This window comes from Somniosus microcephalus, chromosome 7, assembly GCF_052327205.1.
Source record: "Somniosus microcephalus isolate GS21.2 chromosome 7, FLI_Smic_1.0, whole genome shotgun sequence".
In the NCBI taxonomy this organism is placed as follows: domain Eukaryota; kingdom Metazoa; phylum Chordata; class Chondrichthyes; order Squaliformes; family Somniosidae; genus Somniosus; species Somniosus microcephalus.
This window is the reverse complement of record NC_140993.1, coordinates 7,427,485-7,446,681: the sequence shown is the minus strand read 5'-3', so window position 1 is coordinate 7,446,681 and position 19,197 is coordinate 7,427,485. Positions and strand designations below refer to the sequence as shown.

At 48.8% G+C, this 19,197-nt stretch overlaps 1 protein-coding gene across 1 annotated transcript in view; it reads right to left on the bottom strand.

The window, feature by feature from the left end:
• abcb8 (ATP-binding cassette, sub-family B (MDR/TAP), member 8) overlaps positions 1–19,197 on the bottom strand; it is a 126,109-nt gene that overhangs the window by 60,034 nt on the left and 46,878 nt on the right. The window contains exons 5-6 of the mRNA XM_085992192.1: positions 7,088–7,193; positions 4,062–4,223 (exon numbers count right to left, since the gene is read on the bottom strand). Coding sequence (XP_085848318.1) covers positions 4,062–4,223; positions 7,088–7,193 — 268 coding nt within the window. The remainder of the gene's footprint in view (positions 1–4,061; positions 4,224–7,087; positions 7,194–19,197) is intronic.

Below are 19,197 nucleotides of genomic sequence, written 5' to 3'. Positions count from 1 at the left end.
GCAGGACGATATAGGTGGGTTGGTCAGATGGGCGGAACAGTGGCAAATGGAATTTAACCCGGAAAAGTGCGAGGTGATGCACTTTGGGGGGACTAACAAGGCAAGGGAATACACAATGAATGGTAAGACCCTAGGCAAGACGGAGGGTCAGAGGGATCTGGGTGTGCAAGTACACAGATCCCTGAAGGCGGCGGAACAGGTGGATAAGGTGGTAAAAAAGGCATATGGGATACTTGCCTTCATTAGCCGAGGCATTGAATATAAGAGCAAGGAGGTTATGATGGAGCTGTATAAAACACTGGTTAGGCCACAGCTGAAATACTGTGTGCAGTTCTGGTCGCCACACTACAGGAAGGATGTGATCACGTTGGAGAGGGTGCAGAGGAGGTTCACCAGGATGTTACCAGGGCTGGAGCGCTTCAGCTATGAAGAGAGACTGGGCAGATTGGGTTTGTTTTCCTTGGAGCAGAGGAGGCTGAGGGGAGACATGATTGAGGTGTACAAAATTATGAGGGGCATAGATAGGATGGATGCTGAGGGGCTTTTTCCCTTAGTAGAAGGGTCAATAACTAGGGGGCATAGATTCAAGGTAAAGGGCGGGAGGTTTAGAGGGGATTTGAGAAAGAACTTTTTCACCCAGAGGGTGGTTGGAGTCTGGAACTCACTGCCTGAAAGGGTTGTGGAGGCAGGAACCCTCACAACATTTAAGAAGCATTTGGATGAGCACTTGAAATGCCATAGCATACAAGGCTACGGACCAAATGCTGGAATATGGGATTAGATTAGACAGGGCTTGATGGCCGGCGCGGACACGATGGGCCGAAGGGCCTCTATCCGTGCTGTATAACTCTATGACTCTATGACTATACTGTCCCCTACCACAACTACATTCCCTTTCACTCCCCCCACTTGAATGGCCTCCTGCACCATGGTGCCATGGTCAGCTTGCTCATCCATCATACAGGCTTTTCCCTCATCCACAAAGGCAGCAAGAACCTCATACCTGTTGGACAAGGGCAAAGGCTGAGGCTCCTCCAGCACTGCACCTGGGGTCCCCTTACCTGCCTGAGTTGCAGTCACACCCTCCTGTCCCTGACCACTAACCAGACCTGTAGCACTACCTAACCTAAGGGGTGTGACTGCCTCCCGGATCAAAGTGTCCAGGTAACTCTCCCCATCCCTGATGCCCCACAATGTCTGCACCTCAGACTCCAGCTCAAAAACTCTGAGCTGAAGTTCCTCAAGATGCAGGCACTTACTGCAAACGTGGTTGCCCGGGATCACAATGCTCTCCACAAACTCCCACATGCTGCAGTTGTGGCACCGCCTGCACTGCCATCCCTATACGACCTTGTTTTATTTAATTACATTTAATTAAATTTGTAATTAGGTAACTTAGTTTACAGTGTAGTTTCCTGACTACTTACTTGATCTAGATTAAGTTACCTCTATCTAACCTTATTTTATTTATATAATTATTTACAGTTTTTATTCAAACAAATCTGCACTACACCCCTTCCAAGGCCAATATCTCCTTCCTGAGGAACGGTGCCCAGAACTGAACGCAGTACTCCCGATCTGATGATGGCCAAGTTGTGGAGCATGCAGCAAATCACCACAAAAGGGACACCCACTCCGGCGTGTACTGGAGGGCTCCTCCCGAGCGGTCAAGGCAGCGGAACAGGTTGCGTTAGCACCCCAATGGTCTGCTCAATGACGGTCCTCATGCCAGCATGGCTGTCATTAAATGACTGCTGGCCACAAGTGGTGGGGTTGCAGAGGGGAGTCATCAGCCAGCTGTAGAGTGGATAGCCCTCCTCTCCGAGCAGCCAACCTCGGGTTTGATGCGGTGGCTGGAAGTTTGCTGGCACACCGGAGTGGGGCAGGATGAAGGCATCATGACTGCTGCCAGGATACTGGGCTTTCACCATCATGATGCGTTGGGCATAGCTGCACACCAACTGCACATTAAGTGAGTGGTAGTCTTTGCAGTTACGGAGCATCTCAGGATTGGTATGTGGTGCCCGCAAAGCCACGTGCGGGCAGTCGATGGCGCCCTGCACCATGGGGAAGCCCGATATCCTGGCAAAGCCACATGCGCGCTCCTTCTGCTTCTCTCTGTTCAGAGAGAAGACAATGAGGTCCCTTCTCCTGGAGTACAGAGCCTCTGTGACCTCCCGGGTGCAGCGATGGACGGCGAACTGGGAGATGTTAGCTAGGTCTCCTGCTCCAGACTGGAAGGATTTGGCGGCGAAAAATATTGAGGGCCATAATGACATTGTGGCCCACTGGGAGAGGCACGTCGCCCTGCTCTGAGGCTGCAGGTCTGGTTGCAGGAAGTGGCAGTGTTCTGTGACCACCTCCTTGGTGAAGCGGAGCCTCCGAACACACTGCTCTTGGCTTAGGTGAAGGTAGAAAAAGTGCTCCCTGAAGACCCTGGGTGGGTAAGGCCTCCTGCTGAGAGTCCTCTTGCCCCTCCTCCTCCTCCCTCTGCGAGCATCTTGTCCTCTTCTTCGCTATCTCCGCTCCACCTCCCTGTCATACTCAAGCGCGAGCGGAACTGCAAATAGAGCCCCCATGACTGGGAGCAAGTGGTGTGAGCAGAACGCAAGGCGTTCTCCACTTGCAGCAACACTCCCCGTCACCTCAGCAACTTTAAACAACTCTAGAATGCTCCAAACAGTTGCACAAACTTACACACGGCCAGTGGAAATCGAAAAGCAAGACAGCTGCAAGTTGTTGATCCCTTTAAATAGCGCAAGTGGGGGCGTTCTTCCTGCTGCTGAACACATGGTCAGCTGGTCATGATTGGGAGAGGGCGTAAAATGGAGCGGTGATTCCCAAAATGGGATCAACGTTCCTGGTTACAGGGTTTTCAGACGAGATAGAGAGAGGGATAAAAAAGGAGGGGGGGGGGGGGGTCGCAATATTGGCCAAAGAAACAATTACAGCTATGAGGAGGGATGATATGTTAGACGGATCATCAAATGAGGCTATATGGGTTGAATTGAAGAATAAAAAGGGGGCAATCATACTGCTGGGAGTGTATTACAGACCCCCAAACAGTCAGAGGGAGATAGAAGAGCAAATATGTAGACAAATTTCTGAGAAGTGCAAAAACAATAGGGCAGTAATAGTAGGGGATTTCAACTACCCTAACAGTAACTGGGATAGAATCAGTATAAAAGGTATAGAGGAAGCAGAATTCTTAAAATGCATTCAGGAGAACGTTTTTTGGCCAGCACGTAGCGAGCCCAACAAGAGAGGGGGTGGTTCTGGACTTAGTTTTAGGGAATGAAGCTGGGCAATTGAAGGGGTATCAGTGGGAGAGCATTTTGGTGGAAGTGATCATAATTCAGGTAGATTTAGCGTAGTTATGGAAAAGGGCAAAGGTAGACCAGGAGTAAAAGTTCTCGATTGGGGAAAGGCCAATTTTACACTAAGCTGACACGTGATGGGTTGATGCAGTCTACATGGATTTTAGCAAGGCTTTTGACAAGTACTGCACTGGGGGTGTCAGCCTGGATTATGGGCTCTAGCCTCTGGAGTGGGACTTGAACACACAACTTTCTGACGCAGAGAGAAGTGTGCTATCAACTGAGGCAAGGTAGGCACTATTACTGTGCTCAACTCCTCTCTGACTGTTGTCTCACTGTTTAAGTTCTCAAAGAATCTTTGCCCTGCTGACCCTCCTTTTAACCCATTTCCGCATGTTCTTATATTCGTGCCAGTGAATTTTGATCTCACCCTCCCAGATTCTCAACCTTGCCATCTCCCCATTGCAGTATATTGGTGTTTTTACTCAATGAACCTGGCCTCAGCTCTTTCCCCCCAACCCGGTCCAACCGTTGCTCCCTTGCTGCGCAAAGGGTCTGTCCTAAACTTGCCCTTTATATCCGGACACTGGCCCCTACTAAATTTCATCCACCTACCTGTACATTCCATCTGACTCTAGGCCCCTGGCTGCCTCCTTGGACTCGCCTCACCCATGGCCCCTCCCCTCCAGTTTAGATTTGCTCAATGCTACACAAACACCCACACAAACATCTTTCCCCCCATACCTGTTCCTGTGCCTTTCGGGACAGTCTCCGAAGGTGTGAGCCCATATATGTTCCGGTTCCAACCAGGACTGGCATCACCACACACATCAGTTCCGTTAGTTTCGGCGAAACGAAGTACAGAGACACCAGGCAGCCGACCATCTGTGCGGCACTCTTCAGGCCCTAGAGATCAAACCAGACAACAGTAGGACAGGTACAGCACGGGTTAGATACAGAGTAAAGCTCCCTCTACACTGTCCCCATCAAACACTCCCAGGGCAGGTACAGCACGGGTTAGATACAGAGTAAAGCTCCCTCTACACTGTCCCATCAAACACTCCCGGGGCAGGTACAGCACGGGTTAGATACAGAGTAAAGCTCCCTCTACACTGTCCCATCAAACACACCCAGGGCATGTACAGCACGGGTTAGATACAGTGTAAAGCTCCCTCTACACTGTCCCATCAAACACACCCAGGGCATGTACAGCACGGGTTAGATACAGAGTAAAGCTCCCTCTACACTGTCCCATCAAACACACCCAGGGCATGTACAGCACGGGTTAGATACAGAGTAAAGCTCCCTCTACACTGTCCCATCAAACACTCCCAGGGCATGTACAGCACGGGTTAGATACAGAGTAAAGCTCCCTCTACACTGTCCCATCAAACACTCCCAGGGCAGGTACAGCATGGGTTAGATACAGAGTAAAGCTCCCTCTACATTGTCCCACAATGCTTTTTAACTCCAAGCTAAGAAGGATAAGTTGGGGGAAATTTATTCTCAAAACTGAAATCATTTAAACTGCACAAGCTTTAAAATAAGACCCAAATGGCACAGATTCCCTTCATGGTCAGTGCTGATCTTTCTCAGTCCTTTAGTTGGGGCTCACCAACACTGCCCCCACTGTTGCCCCCCTCGCCCACCACCAGTTTAGGGAGGGGGTAAACCTTTCCCTGTTCTTGTCACTGGCTGGAGCCATACCTAGCACATAGGAGGATGGTTGTGGTGGTTGGAGGTCAATTATCACAACCCCAGGACATCGCTGCAGGAGTTCCTCAGGGTAGTGTCCTAGGCCCAACCATCTTCAGCTGCTTCATCAATGACCTTCCCTCCAACATAAGGTCAGAAGTGGGGATGTTCGCTGATGACTGCACAGTGTTCAGTGCCATTCGCAACTTCTCAGATAATGAAGCACACCGTGCCCACATGCAGCAAGGCCTGGACGACATTCAGGCTTGGGCTGATAAGTGGCAGGTAACATTCGCGCCACACAACTGCCAGGCAATGACTACCTCCAACAAGCGAGCATCTAACCACCACCCCTTGACATTCAACGGCATTACCATCGCCAAATCCCCCCACCATCAATATTCTGGGGGTCACCATTAACCAGAAACTTAACTGGGCCAGCCACATAAATACTGTGGCAACAAGAGCAGGTCAGAGGTTGGGTATTCTGCGGCGAGTGTCTCACCTCCTGACTCTCCAAAGCCTTTCCACCATCTACAAGGCACAAGTCAGGAGTGTGATGGAATACTCTCCACCTGCCTGGATGAGTGCAGCTCCAACAACATTCAAGAAGCTCGACACCATCCAAGACAAAGCAGCCCGTTTGATTGGCACCCCATCCACCACCTTAAACATCCACTCCCTCCACCACCGGCGTACCATGGCTGCAATGTGTACCATCTACAAGATGCACTGCAGCAACTCGCCAAGGCTTCTTCGGCAGCACCTCCCAAACCCGTGACCTCTTCCACCTAGAAGGGCAAGGGCAGCAGGCACATGGGAACACCACCACCTCCAAGTTCCCCTCCAAGTCACACACCATCCTGACTTGGAAATATATCGGCCGATCCTTCATCGTCGCTGGGTCAAAATCCTGAAACTCCCTCCCTAACAGCACTGTGGGAGTACCTTCACCACACGGACTGCAGCAGTTCAAGAAGGCGGCTCACCACCACCTTCTCAAGGGCAACTAGGGATGGGCAATAAATGCTGGCCTTGCCAGCGATGCCCACATCCCATGAATGCTAAAAAAAAATTCTGATCACAATGTGAATCGAAGGCTTCAGGAGAGGCAGGAAGTGCAAGCTGATGTAGGAAAAACAGAGAGGCCCGTCGACTGCCCTCTGAGCTTAGAGGTGAGGGATTCAGTGTGAAAGGAGCTTGAAAGAATCATAGAACAGAATCATAGAATGGTTACAGCATTGAAGAAGGCCATTAGGCTCATCGAAAGAAAGTACTTGCATTTATATTGCCACTTTCACGACCACAGGACGTCCCAAAGGGTTTTACAGGCAGTGCAGTATCTTTTGAGATGCAGTCGCTGTTGTAATGTAGGAAATGTGGAAGCCTATTTGTGCACAGCAAGATCCCAAAAACAGCAATGTGATAAATGACCAGATAATCTGTTTTAGTGATGTTGGTTGAGAGATAAATTTTTTGGCCAGGACACCGGGGAGAACTCACCTGCTCTTCGAAATAGTGCCATGGGATCTTTTACATACACGTGAGAGGGCAGAGGTGGCGTCAGTTTAACGTCTCATCTAAAAGATGGCACCTCCGGCAGTGCAGCAATCCCTCAGTGCTGTCCCTACGACAGTGCAGCACTCCTTCAGTACTGCCCCTCTGACAGTGCAGCACTCCCTCAGTACTGCCCCTCTGACAGTGCGGTGCTCCCTCAGTACTGCCCCTCCGACAGTGCGGCGCTCCCTCAGTACTGCCCCTCCGACAGTGCAGCACTCCCTCAGTACTCCCCCTCTGACAGTGCAGCGCTCCCTCAGCACTGCCCCTCCGACAGTGCAGCAGTCCCTCAGTACTGCACTGGGAGTATTGGCCTAGATTATGGGGGCTCAGGTCTCTGGAGTGGGGCTCTAACCCACAGTCTTCTGATGTCAGAGGCGAGGGTGAGCCACGGCTGAAGATAAGAAAAATAAATTCATTATGGGCGAGGGGAAGAAGTGGGGGCAAAAAAAAATCCCAACCCTTTTGGAGATCCACTCCCTGTTGATAAGTCCCACCCCAGGTCCCAGCAGCCTCACCTGAGACACCACCAGTTTGAAGGAAGATTTGAACTCCTGGATGTCATTGGTTAAGCGGCTCACCAGATGGCCCGTCCGAGTGGCATCGAAAAACGCCACATCCTGCCTGTCACCACAAGACAGAAAGAAACAGGGCTGGAACTGAAGCAAATCTCAAACAAATCTATTCATCGAGTCACAGACGCTCACAGCACAGAAGAGGCCCAGTACCTTCTGAAAATTCACATACACTACATAGGAACATTAAAAACAGGAGGCCATTCATCCCCTCGAGCCTGTTCCGTCATTTAATCAGATCATGGCTGGTCTGCACCATAACTCCATCTACCCGCCTTTGTTCCATATCCCTTGATACCCTTACATAGAATGATACAGCACAGAAGGAGGCCATTCGGCCCATCGAGTGTGCACCGGCCCTTTCGAAGAGCAATCCAGTTAGTCCCCCTCCCCCGCTCTTTCCCCATATCCCTGCAATTTCTCCTTCAAGTATTTATCCAATTCCCTTTCGAAGGCTACTATGGAACCTGTATCCACCGCCCTATCAGGCAGTTCATTCCAAAACTTACCGAACAAAACTCTATCAGTCTCAGTCCTGAAAGCTCCAGTTGTCCCCCAGTACCTAGATCATTTTGCATTTACATCGACTGCATTTTCTTTATCTATTCAGTCAGTCACTTCATCAAAAATGTTCCATTAAATCTGTCAAACACGATTTACCTTTGACAAATCCATGCCGACTGTCGTGGATTATCTCTCCTGTGTCTCCCATTGACTGAACAGTACAAGCTGGGCTGACAGGATTCTCACTGGGTTTATTCAGTGTATTGGTATTACACACTGGAACATAGGAACAGGAGGAGGCCATTCAGCCCTTTGATCTGTATCTTAACTCCATTTACCTGCCTTGGTTCTGTAACTCTAATACCCGTACCCAACAAAAATCTATCAATCTCAGTTTTGAGACTTTAAATTGACCCCCAGCCTCAAAACCACTTGATTGGCACCCCATCCACCACCTTAAACATTCACTCCCTCCACCACCGGCGCACCGTGGCTGCAGTGTGTACCATCTACAAGATGCACTGCAGCAACTCGCCAAGGCTTCTTCGGCAGCACCTCCCAAACCCGCGACCTCTTCCACCTAGAAGGACAAGGGCAGCAGGCGCATGGGAACACCACCACCTCCAAGTTCCCCTCCAAGTCACACACCATCCTGACTTAGAAGTATATCGCCGATCCTTCATCGTCGCTGGGTCAAAATCCTGGAACTCCCTCCCTAACAGCACTGTGGGAGCACCTTCACCACACGGACTGCAGCGGTTCAAGAAGGCAGCTCACCACCAGCTGCTCAAGGGCAACTAGGGATGGGCAATAAATGCTGGCCTTGCCAGCGACGCCACATCCCACAAACAAATTTTAAAAAACAGCCTTTTGGGGGCGAGAGTTCCAGATTTCCACCACCCTTTGTGTGAAGAAGTGCTTCCTGACTTCACCCCTGAACGGCCTGGCTCTAATTTTAAGGTGATGCTCTCTTGTTCTGGACTCTGGACTCTCCATTTATATAATTATTTATTTATATAATCATCTTTTCACATCACATAAACATCCCAAAGCACTTCTCAACTATGAATTACTTTAAAATACAGTCACTGTTGTTATTTAGGCAAACGCAGTAGCCACTTTATGCACAATCCCTCAAACATAATGAGATGAATGACCTGTTTTGTGGTGTTGACTGAGGGGTAACTGTTAGCCAGGGCACCGTGGAGAACTCGCCTTCTACTCTTCAAATAGTGCCATGGGATGTTCTACATCCATTTCAATAGGCAGATACCTCAGACAGTGCGGCACTCCCTCAGTACTGCCCCTCCGACAGTGCAGTGCTCCGTCAGTACTGCCCCTCTGACAGTGCAGTGCTCCCTCAGTACTGCCCCTCTGACAACGCAGCGCTCCCTCAGTACTGCCCCTCCGACAGTGCAGTGCTCCCTCAGTACTGCCCCTCTGACAACGCAGCGCTCCCTCAGTACTGCCCCTCCGACAGTGCAGTGCTCCCTCAGTACTGCCCCTCCGACAGTGCAGTGCTCCGTCAGTACTGCCCCTCTGACAGTGCAGTGCTCCATCGGTACTGTCCCTCCGACAGTGCAGTGCTCCCTCAGTACTGCCCCTCTGACAGTGCAGTGCTCCCTCAGTACTGTCCCTCCGACAGTGCAGTGCTCCGTCAGTACTGCCCCTCCGACAGTGCAGTGCTCCCTCAGTACTGCCCCTCTGACAGTGCAGTGCTCCATCAGTACTGTCCCTCCGACAGTGCAGTGCTCCCTCAGTACTACCCCTCTGACATCGCAGCGCTCCCTTATTACTGCCCCTTTGCCAGTGCAGCACTCCCTCAGTACTGCCCCTCTGATAGGGCAGCACTCCCTCAGTACTGCCTCTCCGACAGTGCAGCGCTCCCTCAGTACTGCCCCTCCGACAGTGCAGCGATCTCTCAGTACTGCCCCTCCAATAGTGCAGCGCTCTCTCAGTACTGTCCCTCCAACAGTGCAGCGCTCTCTCAGTATTCCCCTCCTATAGTGTAGCGCTCCCTCAGTACTGCCCCTCCGACAGTGCAGTGCTCCCTCAGTGCTGCCTCTCCAACAGTACAGTGCGCCCTCAGCACTGCCCCTCAGAAAATGCAGTGCTCCATCACTACTGCCCCTCCGACAGTGCAGCACTCCCTCAGTACTGCCCCTCCGACAGTGCTGCTCTCCCTCAGTACTGCCCCTCCGACAGTGCGGCGCTCTCTCAGTACTGCCCCTCCGACAGTGCGGCGCTCTCTCAGTACTGCCCCTCCGACAGTGCGGCGCTCTCTCAGTACTGCCCCTCCGACAGTGCGGCACTTCCTCAGTACTGCCCCTCCGACAGTTCTGCACTGGGGGCTCAACCTAGTAAATGGTATCATGTCAAGTACGACACTTAAACCAACAGGCTTTAATAATATTGCATCTATACGTTTGAAGGCTTTTGATGGAGTAAATAAGGAGAAACTGTTTCCAGTGGCAGGAGGGTTGGTAACCAGAGGACACAGATTAACAGTAATTTTCAAAAGGAGCAGAGGGGGAGATGAGGAGAATTTTTTTATGCAGTGAGTTGTGATCTGGAACGTGCTGCCTGAAAGGGCGGTGGAAGCAGATTCAACAGTAACTTTCAAAAGGGAATTGGATAAATACTGGAAAAGGAAAGAGCAGGGGTTTGTGGGACTAATTGGATCGCTCTTTCAAAGAGTTGGCAGAGGCATGATGGGCCGAATGGCCCCTTTTTGTACTGTATCATTCTATGCTTAATCAATCCCCTCAAACTGATCCCATCACCAATAACAGTTTTTAGCTTGGCTCAGTTAGCAGCATTCCTTACTTTAATCAGATTTACAAATAGGAAAGAAACCTGGCTTCAACTGGTTCAATGCCCACTCCAGGATTGGAGCACATAATCTAGGCTGACGCCCCAGTGCAGTACTGAGGGAAAGCGGCACTGTCGGAGCAAGGTGCCGTCTTTTGTTCGCGTGGCATTGGCGTGAAGCAGTTACTGATGAGGCAGCCAAAATATCGTATCTGCAATATGATAAAACTCTGAATATGCAGAACTTTCTCTTGTCACACTGTTGAATGCAACTTTCTACTGTATGTCTCGCTTTTAAAGAAAAAGTACAATAGAACAATGGCAGCCATGGACCCATAGAGGGTTACAGCACGGACTGAGGCCATTCAGCCCATCGAGCCTGTGCCATCTCTGTGCTAAAGCAAGAGAATCACATTGCCATGTGTTCTCCCCATAGTCCTGCATCTTACTCAGCTTCAAATACTTATTCAATTGCAATAGATGGACAAACACTCCAGAATCACTGACACCAAAGCCACAATATCTGCAGGCGTGACTCCAGCCAGTGGAGCGTTTTCCCCCCCATTCCCATTGACTTCAGTTTTACTAGGGCTCCTTGATGCCACACTCGGTCAAGTGTTGCCTTGATGTCAAGGGCAGTCACTCTCACCTCACCTCTGGAATTCAGCTCGTGTCCATGTTTGGACCAAGGCGGTAATGAGGCCATGGGCTGAGTGGTCCTGGCGGAACCCGAACTGAACATCGGTGAGAACGTTGTTAGCGAGTAAGTGTCGCTTGATAGCACTGTCGATGACACCTTCCATCACTTTGCTGAGGATTGAGAGTAGACTGATGGAGCAGGAATTGGCCGGATTGGATTTGTCCTGCTTTTTGTGGACAGGACATACCTGGGCAGTTTTCCACATTGTTGGGTAGATGCCAGTGTTGTAGCTGCACTGGAACAGCTTGGCTAGAGGCGTGGCTAGTTCTGGAGCACAAGTCTTCAGCACGACAGCCGGGATGTTGTCGGGGCCCACAGCCTTTGATGTATCCAGTGCGCTCAGCCATTTCTTGATATCACGTGGAGTGAATCGACTGAAGACTGGCTTCTGTGATGGTGGGAACCTCAGGAGGAGGCCGATATGGATCATCCACTCGGCACTTCAGGCTGAAGATAGTTGCAAACGCTTCAGCCTTGTCTTTTGCACTCACGTGCTGGGCTCCGCCATCATTGAGGATGGGGATATTCATGGAGCCTCCTCTTCCCATTCTTCTTCTTCTTAGGCAGTCCCTCGGAACTGAAGATTACTTGCTTCCACACTAAAAATGAGTTCTCAGGTGACTGATGAGTCCAATGCGGGACCTACAGTCTTTCATTAATTGTTTAATTGTCCACCACTATTCACGACTAGATGTGGCAGGACTGCAGAGCTTTGATCTGATCCGTTGATTGTGGGGTCGCTTTGCCCTGTCTATAGCATGCTGCTTCCACTGTTTAGCATGTATGTAGTCCTGTGTTGCAGCTTCCCCAGGTTGGCACCTCATTTTTAGAAATGCCTGGTGCTGCTCCTGGCATGCTCTTCTACACTCCTTATTGAACCAGGGTTGGTCCCCTGGCTTGATGATAATGGTAGAGTGAGGGATATGCCGGGCCATGAGGTTACAGATTGTGGTGGAATACAATTCTGTTGCTGCTGATGGCCCACAGCGCCTCATGAATGCCCAATTTTGAGCTACTAGATTTGTTCTGAATCTATCCCAATTAGCACGCTGGTAGTGCCACACAACACGATGGAGGGTGTCCTCAGTGTGTAGATGGGAATTCGTCTCCACAATGACTGTGCGGTGCTGCTACCAATGCTGTCATGGACAGATGCAGCTGCGACAGGTAGATTGGTGAGGACGAGGTGAAGTAGGTTTTTCCCTCGTGTTGGTTCTCTCACCACCTGCCGCAGGCCCAGTCTGGCAGCTATGTCCTTCAGCACTCGGCCAGCTCGGTCAGTAGTGGTGCTACCGAGCCACTCTTGGTGATGGACATTGAGGTCCCCCACCCAGAGTACATTCTGTGCCCTTGCTACTCTCAGTGCTTCTTCCAAGTGGTGTTCAACATGGAGGAGTACTGATTCATCAGCTGAGGGAGGGCGGTAGGTGGTAATCAGCAGGAGGTTTCTTTGCCCATGCTTGATCTGTAGCCATGAGACTTCATGTGGTCCAGAGTCAATGTTGAGGACTCCCAGGGCCACTCCTTCCCGACTGTATAACACTGTGCCGCCATCTCTGGTGAGAAGGATGAACCATCCGTGGCTAACTAAGGAAGTAAAGGATGGTATCAAATTGAAAACAAAGGCATAGAATAGTGCGAACAATAGTGAAAGGCCAGAGGATTGGGAAATTTTTAAAAAACAGCAAAGGACGACTAAAAAAATGATAAAGAGAGAGAAGATAGCTTATGAGAGTAAGCTAGCAAGAAATATAAAACAGACAGCTAGAGCTTCTACAGGTATATAAAAAGGAAGAGAGTAGCTAAAGTAAGTGTAGAGGATGAGTCTGGGGAATTAATAATGGGAAACAGGGAAATGGCGGAGACTTTGAACAAATATTTTGTATCGGTTTTCACAGTAGAAGACATTAAAAGCATCCCAATAATGGATAATCAAGGGGCTATTGGAGTGGGGGGGACTTAAAACATTCACTATCACGAGAGAAAAAGTACTAGGCAAACTAATGGGACTAAAGGTGGACAAGTCCCCTGGACCCGATGGCGGGCATCCTAGGGTCTTAAAAGAGGTGGCTGCAGAGATAGTGGATGCATTGGTTGTAATCTACCAAAATTCCCTGGAATCTGGAGAGGTCCCAGCGGACTGGAAAACCGCAAATGTAACACCCCTATTTAAGAAAGGAGGGAGACAGAAAACAGGCAACTATAGACCAGTTAGCCTAACATCTGTCGTTGGGAAAATGCTGGAGTCCATCATTAAGGAAGTGGTAGCAGGAAATTTAGAAAATCACAGAGAGTGGTGAACCTGTGGAATTCTCTACCACACAAGGCAGTTGAGGCCAATTCATTAAATATATTCAAGAAGGAGTTAGATATATTTCTGAAGGCTAAAGGGATCAAGGGATATGGGGAGAAAGCAGGGACAGGGTACTGAATTTGGATGATCAGCCATGATCTCATTAAATGGCGGAACAGGCTCGAGGGGCCGAATGGCCTACTCCTGCTCCTATCTTCTATGTTTCTTCTACATAGTCAAGCAGAGTCAGCATGGTTTTATGAAAGGGAAATCATGTTTGACAAATTTGCTGGAGTTCTTTGAGGATGTTCGGAGCAGGGTGGATAAAGGGGAACTAATAGATGTCGTGTATTTGGACTTCCAGAAGGCATTTGATAATTGCCACATAAAAGGTTACTGCACAAGATAAGAGCTCACGGGGTTGGGGGTAATATATTAGCATGGATAGAGGATTGGCTAACTAACAGAAAACAGAGAGTCGGGATAAATGGGTCATTTTCAGGTTGGCAAACTATAACTAGTGGGGTGCCGCAGGGATCAGTGCTGGGGCCCCAACTATTTACAATCTATATTAATGACTTGGATGAAGGGACCGAGTGTAATGTAGCCAAATTTGCTGATGATACAAAGATAGGTGGGAAAGCAAATTGTGTGGAGGACGCAAAGAATCTCCAAAAGGATATAGGTAAGCTAAGTGAGTGGGCAAAAATCTGGCAGATACAGTATAATGTGGGAAAATGCGAGGTTATCCACTTTGGTAGGAAAAATAAAAAAGCAAATTATTATTTAAATGGAGAGAGATTACAAAATGCTGAGGTACAGAGGGATCTGGGGGTCCTTGTACATGAATCACAAAAAGTTAGCATGCAGGTACAGCAAGTAATTAGGAAGGCAAATGGGTATTGTGCAATGAGAAGGGACTTATCAGCAATCTTCTTGTACGAGGCCCCTTGGGTCAGAGCGATCATAATATGATCGAGCTCTCAGTCGAGATGGAGAGTGAGGAAATTGAATCAGAGACTAAGGTCCAGAACTTAAATAAAGGGAATTACGAGGGTATGAGACGGGAATTGGGTAAGATTGATTGGGTGGTGTTTCTGGGGGGATTGACAGTGGATAGACAATGGCAAGCATTCAAAGATAGAATGGAAGAATTCCAGAACATGTTTGGCATAAAAATAAACCTAAAAAGGTGACTCAACCGTGGATAACGAGGGAAATTAGGGACAGCATAAAATCAAAAAAAAGGGCATATCAACTGGCAAAAAAAAGCACCAGACCGGAAGATTGGGGGCAGTACAGGATACAGCAAAAGAGGACAAAGGGATTAATCAGGAAGGGGAAAATAGAATACGAAAGTAAACTTGCAGCAAACATAAAGACAGACTGCAAAAGCTTTTATCGGTATATCAGGAGGAAAAGACTGGTAAAATCCCAAGTCGGTCCCTTGCAGTCCGATTCGGGAGAATATATAATGGAGAATAAGGAAATGGCAGACCAATTAAACTCATACTTTGGTTCTGTATTCACAAAGGAGGACACAAATAACCTCCCAGGAATATCGACAAACATAGGGACTAATGAGAGGGAGGAGCTGACAGAAATTAGTATCTCTAGGGATATGGTGTTGGGTAAGTTGAGGGGACTGAAGGCCGACAAATCCCCGGGGCCTGATAAACTACATCCTAGGGTACTTAAGGAGGTGGCCCTGGAGATAGCAGATGCTCTAAGGATCATCTTCCGGAACTCCATTGACTCGGGAACAGTACCCGTGGATTGGAGGGTAGCTAATGTTACCCCAATATTTAAAAAGGGGGGTAGAGAGAAAGCAGGGAATTATAGACCAGTAAGCCTTACATCGGTTGTGGGCAAAATGCTAGAGTCCATTATTAAGGATAAAATAGCGGAGCACTTGACAAATGGGGAAAGGATCGGACAGAGTCAACATGGATTTACAAAGGGTAAATCGTGTTTGACTAATCTGCTGGAATTTTTTGAGGAAGTAACTGGTAAAATAGATGGGGGAGAGCCAGTGGATGTGGTGTACCTTGACTTCCAGAAAGCCTTCGATAAGGTTCCACACAAAAGATTATCATGCAAAATTAAGGCTCATGGGATTGGGGGCAAAGTATTAACGTGGATAGAGAACTGGCTGGCGGATAGAAAACAGAGAGTTGGAATAAACGGCTCGTTTTCGGAGTGGCAGGCAGTGACCAGCGGGGTGCCGCAAGGATCTGTCCTGGGACCCCAGCTGTTCACAATATATATAAATGATCTGGATCAGGGAATTGGATGCAATATTTCCAAATTCGCTGACGACACTAAACTAGGAGGAGGGGTGGGCTCTGATGAGGATGTCAGGAGGCTACAGTGCGATTTGGACAGGTTGGGGGAATGGGCGGATACGTGGCAGATGCACTATAATGTGGATAAATGCGAGGTTATCCACTTTGGGGGTAAAAACAGGAGGGTGGATTATTATCTAAATGGCAATAGATTGGGAGATGGGGAAGTGCAGAGGGACCTGGGTGTTCTTGTGCACCAGTCACTGAAGGAGAGCATGCAGGTGCAACAGGCGATTAAGAAGGCAAATGGTATGTTGGCCTTCATATCAAGGGGGTTCGAGTATAGGAATAGGGATACCTTACTACAGCTGTACAAGGTGCTGGTGAGACCGCATCTGGAGTATTGTGTACAGTTTTGGTCGCCCCATCTGCGGAAGGATGTTCTTGCCATGGAAAGAGTGCAGCGGCGATTCACCAGGCTGATACCTGGAATGGCGGGAATGACCTACGAGGAGAGATTGAATAGTTTGGGCTTGTACTCACTGGAGTTTAGAAGATTGAGAGGGGATCTCATCGAAACATATAAAATTATGGCAGGCCTGGACAGGCTGAATTCAGAGAGAATGTTTCCAATGGCAGGGGAGCACAGAACCAGGGGCCACAGTCTAAAAATAGCGGGCAAATCATTTAAAACAGAGATGAGGAAGAATTTCTTCACTCAAAGAGTCAGGGGGAGATAGAGGAACAGATATGTAGGCAAATCTCAGAGAAATGTGCAAATAATAGGGTAATAATAATGGGGGATTTCAACTTCCCCAATATTAACTGGGATAGTCAAAGTGTGAAAGGCTCAGAGGGTGTAGAATTCTTAAAGTGCATCCAGGAGAGCTTTTTGAGCCAGCATGTAGAAAGTCCTACAAGAGAGGGGGCGGTACTGGACCTAATTCTAGGGAATGTGGCCGGCCAAGTGGAAAAAGTGCTAGTAGGTGAGCACTTTGGTGATAGTGACCATAATATGGTAAGATTTAAGGTGGTCATGGAAAAGGACAGGGATGGGCCGGAAATAAAGGTTCTAAATTGGGGGAAGGCCGATTTTAATAGGATAAGGCAGGATCTGGCCAAAATGGACTGGGATCAGCTACTTGTAGGAAAATCCGCATCGGAGCAATGGGAGGCTTTCAGAAGGGAGATTGAGATCATACAAGGGCAACATGTTCCCATAAAGGTCAAGAGTGGTTCCAAAAACCACAGGGAACCGTGGATGTCAGGGGATATACGGGAATGGATTAGGAAAAAAAGGAGGGCTTTTGGTAGATACAAAAGGCTAAAGACGGAGGAAGCCCTAGAGGAGTACAAAAAGTGCAGGGGGATACTTAAAAAAGAAATTAGGAGATCAAGGAGGGGCCATGAAATAACACTGGCGAGCAAAATAAAGGAAAATCCGAAGATGTTTTATAAGTATATTAAGGGTAAAAGGATAACTAGGGAAAAAATAGGGCCCATTAGGGACAAAAGTGGCAATCTGTGTGTGGAGCCGGAAGATGTAGGAGGGGTTCTAAATGAATTTTTTGCATCTGTTTTCACTATGGAGAAGGACGATGTAGACATAGAAATAGGGCGGGGGGACTGTGATATGCTCGAACATATTAACATCGAGAGGGAGGAGGTATTGGCGGTTTTAGCTGGCCTAAAAATGGATAAATCCCCAGGCCCGGATGAAATGTACCCCAGGCTGCTGTGTGAGGCAAAGGAGGAGATTGCGGGGGCTCTAACACATATATTCAGGACCTCTCTGGCCACAGGGGATGTGCCAGAGGACTGGAGAACCGCTAATGTAGTACCATTATTCAAGAAGGGTAGTAGGGAAAAACCGGGGAACTACAGGCCAGTGAGCCTAACATCAGTGGTAGGAAAATTACTGGAAAAAATCCTGAGGGACAAAATTTGTCTCCACTTGGAGAGGCAAGGATTAATCAGGGATAGTCAACATGGCTTTGTCAAGGGAAGATCATGTCTGACTAATTTGATTGAATTTTTTGAGGGGGTGACTAGGTGTGTGGATGAGGGTAACGCAGTGGATGTGGTATACATGGATTTCAGTAAGGCCTTCGATAAAGTCCCGCACAGGAGACTGGTCAAGAAGGTAAGAGCCCATGGAATCCAGGGTGCCTTGGCACATTGGATACAAAACTGGCTTAGTGGCAGAAGGCAGAGGGTGATGGTCGAAGGTTGTTTTTGTGACTGGAAACCTGTGGCCAGTGGGGTACCACAGGGATCGGTGCTGGGTCCCTTGCTGTTTGTGGTCTACATTAATGACTTGGATATGAATGTAAAGGGTATGATCAGTAAATTCGCGGATGATACTAAAATTGGTAGGGTGGTAAATAGCGAGGAGGGTAGCCTCAGTCTGCAGAACGATATAGATGGGTTGGTCAGATGGGCGGAACAGTGGCAAATGGAATTTAACCCGGAAAAGTGCGAGGTGATGCACTTTGGGGGGTCTAACAAGGCAAGGGAATACACAATGAAGGGAAAGACCCTAGGCAAGACGGAGGGTCAGAGGGATCTGGGTGTGCAGGTACACAGATCCCTGAAGGCGGCGGAACAGGTGGATAAGGTGGTAAAAAAGGCATATGGGATACTTGCCTTCATTAGCCGAGGCATAGAATATAAGAGCAAGGAGGTTATGATGGAGCTGTATAAAACACTGGTTAGGCCACAGCTGGAATACTGTGTGCAGTTCTGGTCGCCACACTACAGGAAAGATGTGATCGCGTTAGAGAGGGTGCAGAGGAGGTTCACCAGGATGTTACCAGGGCTGGAGCGCTTCAGCTATGAAGAGAGACTGGGCAGATTGGGTTTGTTTTCCTTGGAGCAGAGGAGGCTGAGGGGGGACATGATTGAGGTGTACAAAATTGTGAGGGGCATAGATAGGATGGATGCTGAGGAGCTTTTCCCCTTAGTAGAGGGGTCAATAACTAGGGGGCATAGATTCAAGGTAAAGGGCGGGAGGTTTAGAGGGGATTTGAGAAAGAACTTTTTCACCCAGAGGGTGGTTGGAGTCTGGAACTCACTGCCTGAAAGGGTTGTGGAGGCAGAAACCCTCACAACATTTAAGAAGCATTTGGATGAGCATTTGAAATGCCATAGCATACAAGGCTACGGGCCAAATGCTGGAATATGGGATTAGATTAGACAGGGCTTGATGGCCGGCATGGACACGATGGGCCGAAGGGCCTCTATCCGTGCTGTATTACTCTATGACTCTATGACTCTAAAGAGTGGTGAGCCTGTGGAATTCCCTGCCACAGAGGGCTGTGAAGGCTAATTCAATAAATATTTTCAAGAGAGAATTGGATATATTTCTGAAGGCTAAGGGGATTAAGGGTTACGGAGAAAAGGCGGGGACGGGGTACTGAACTGGTAAGATCAGCTATGATCTCAGACGAAGATCAGCCAT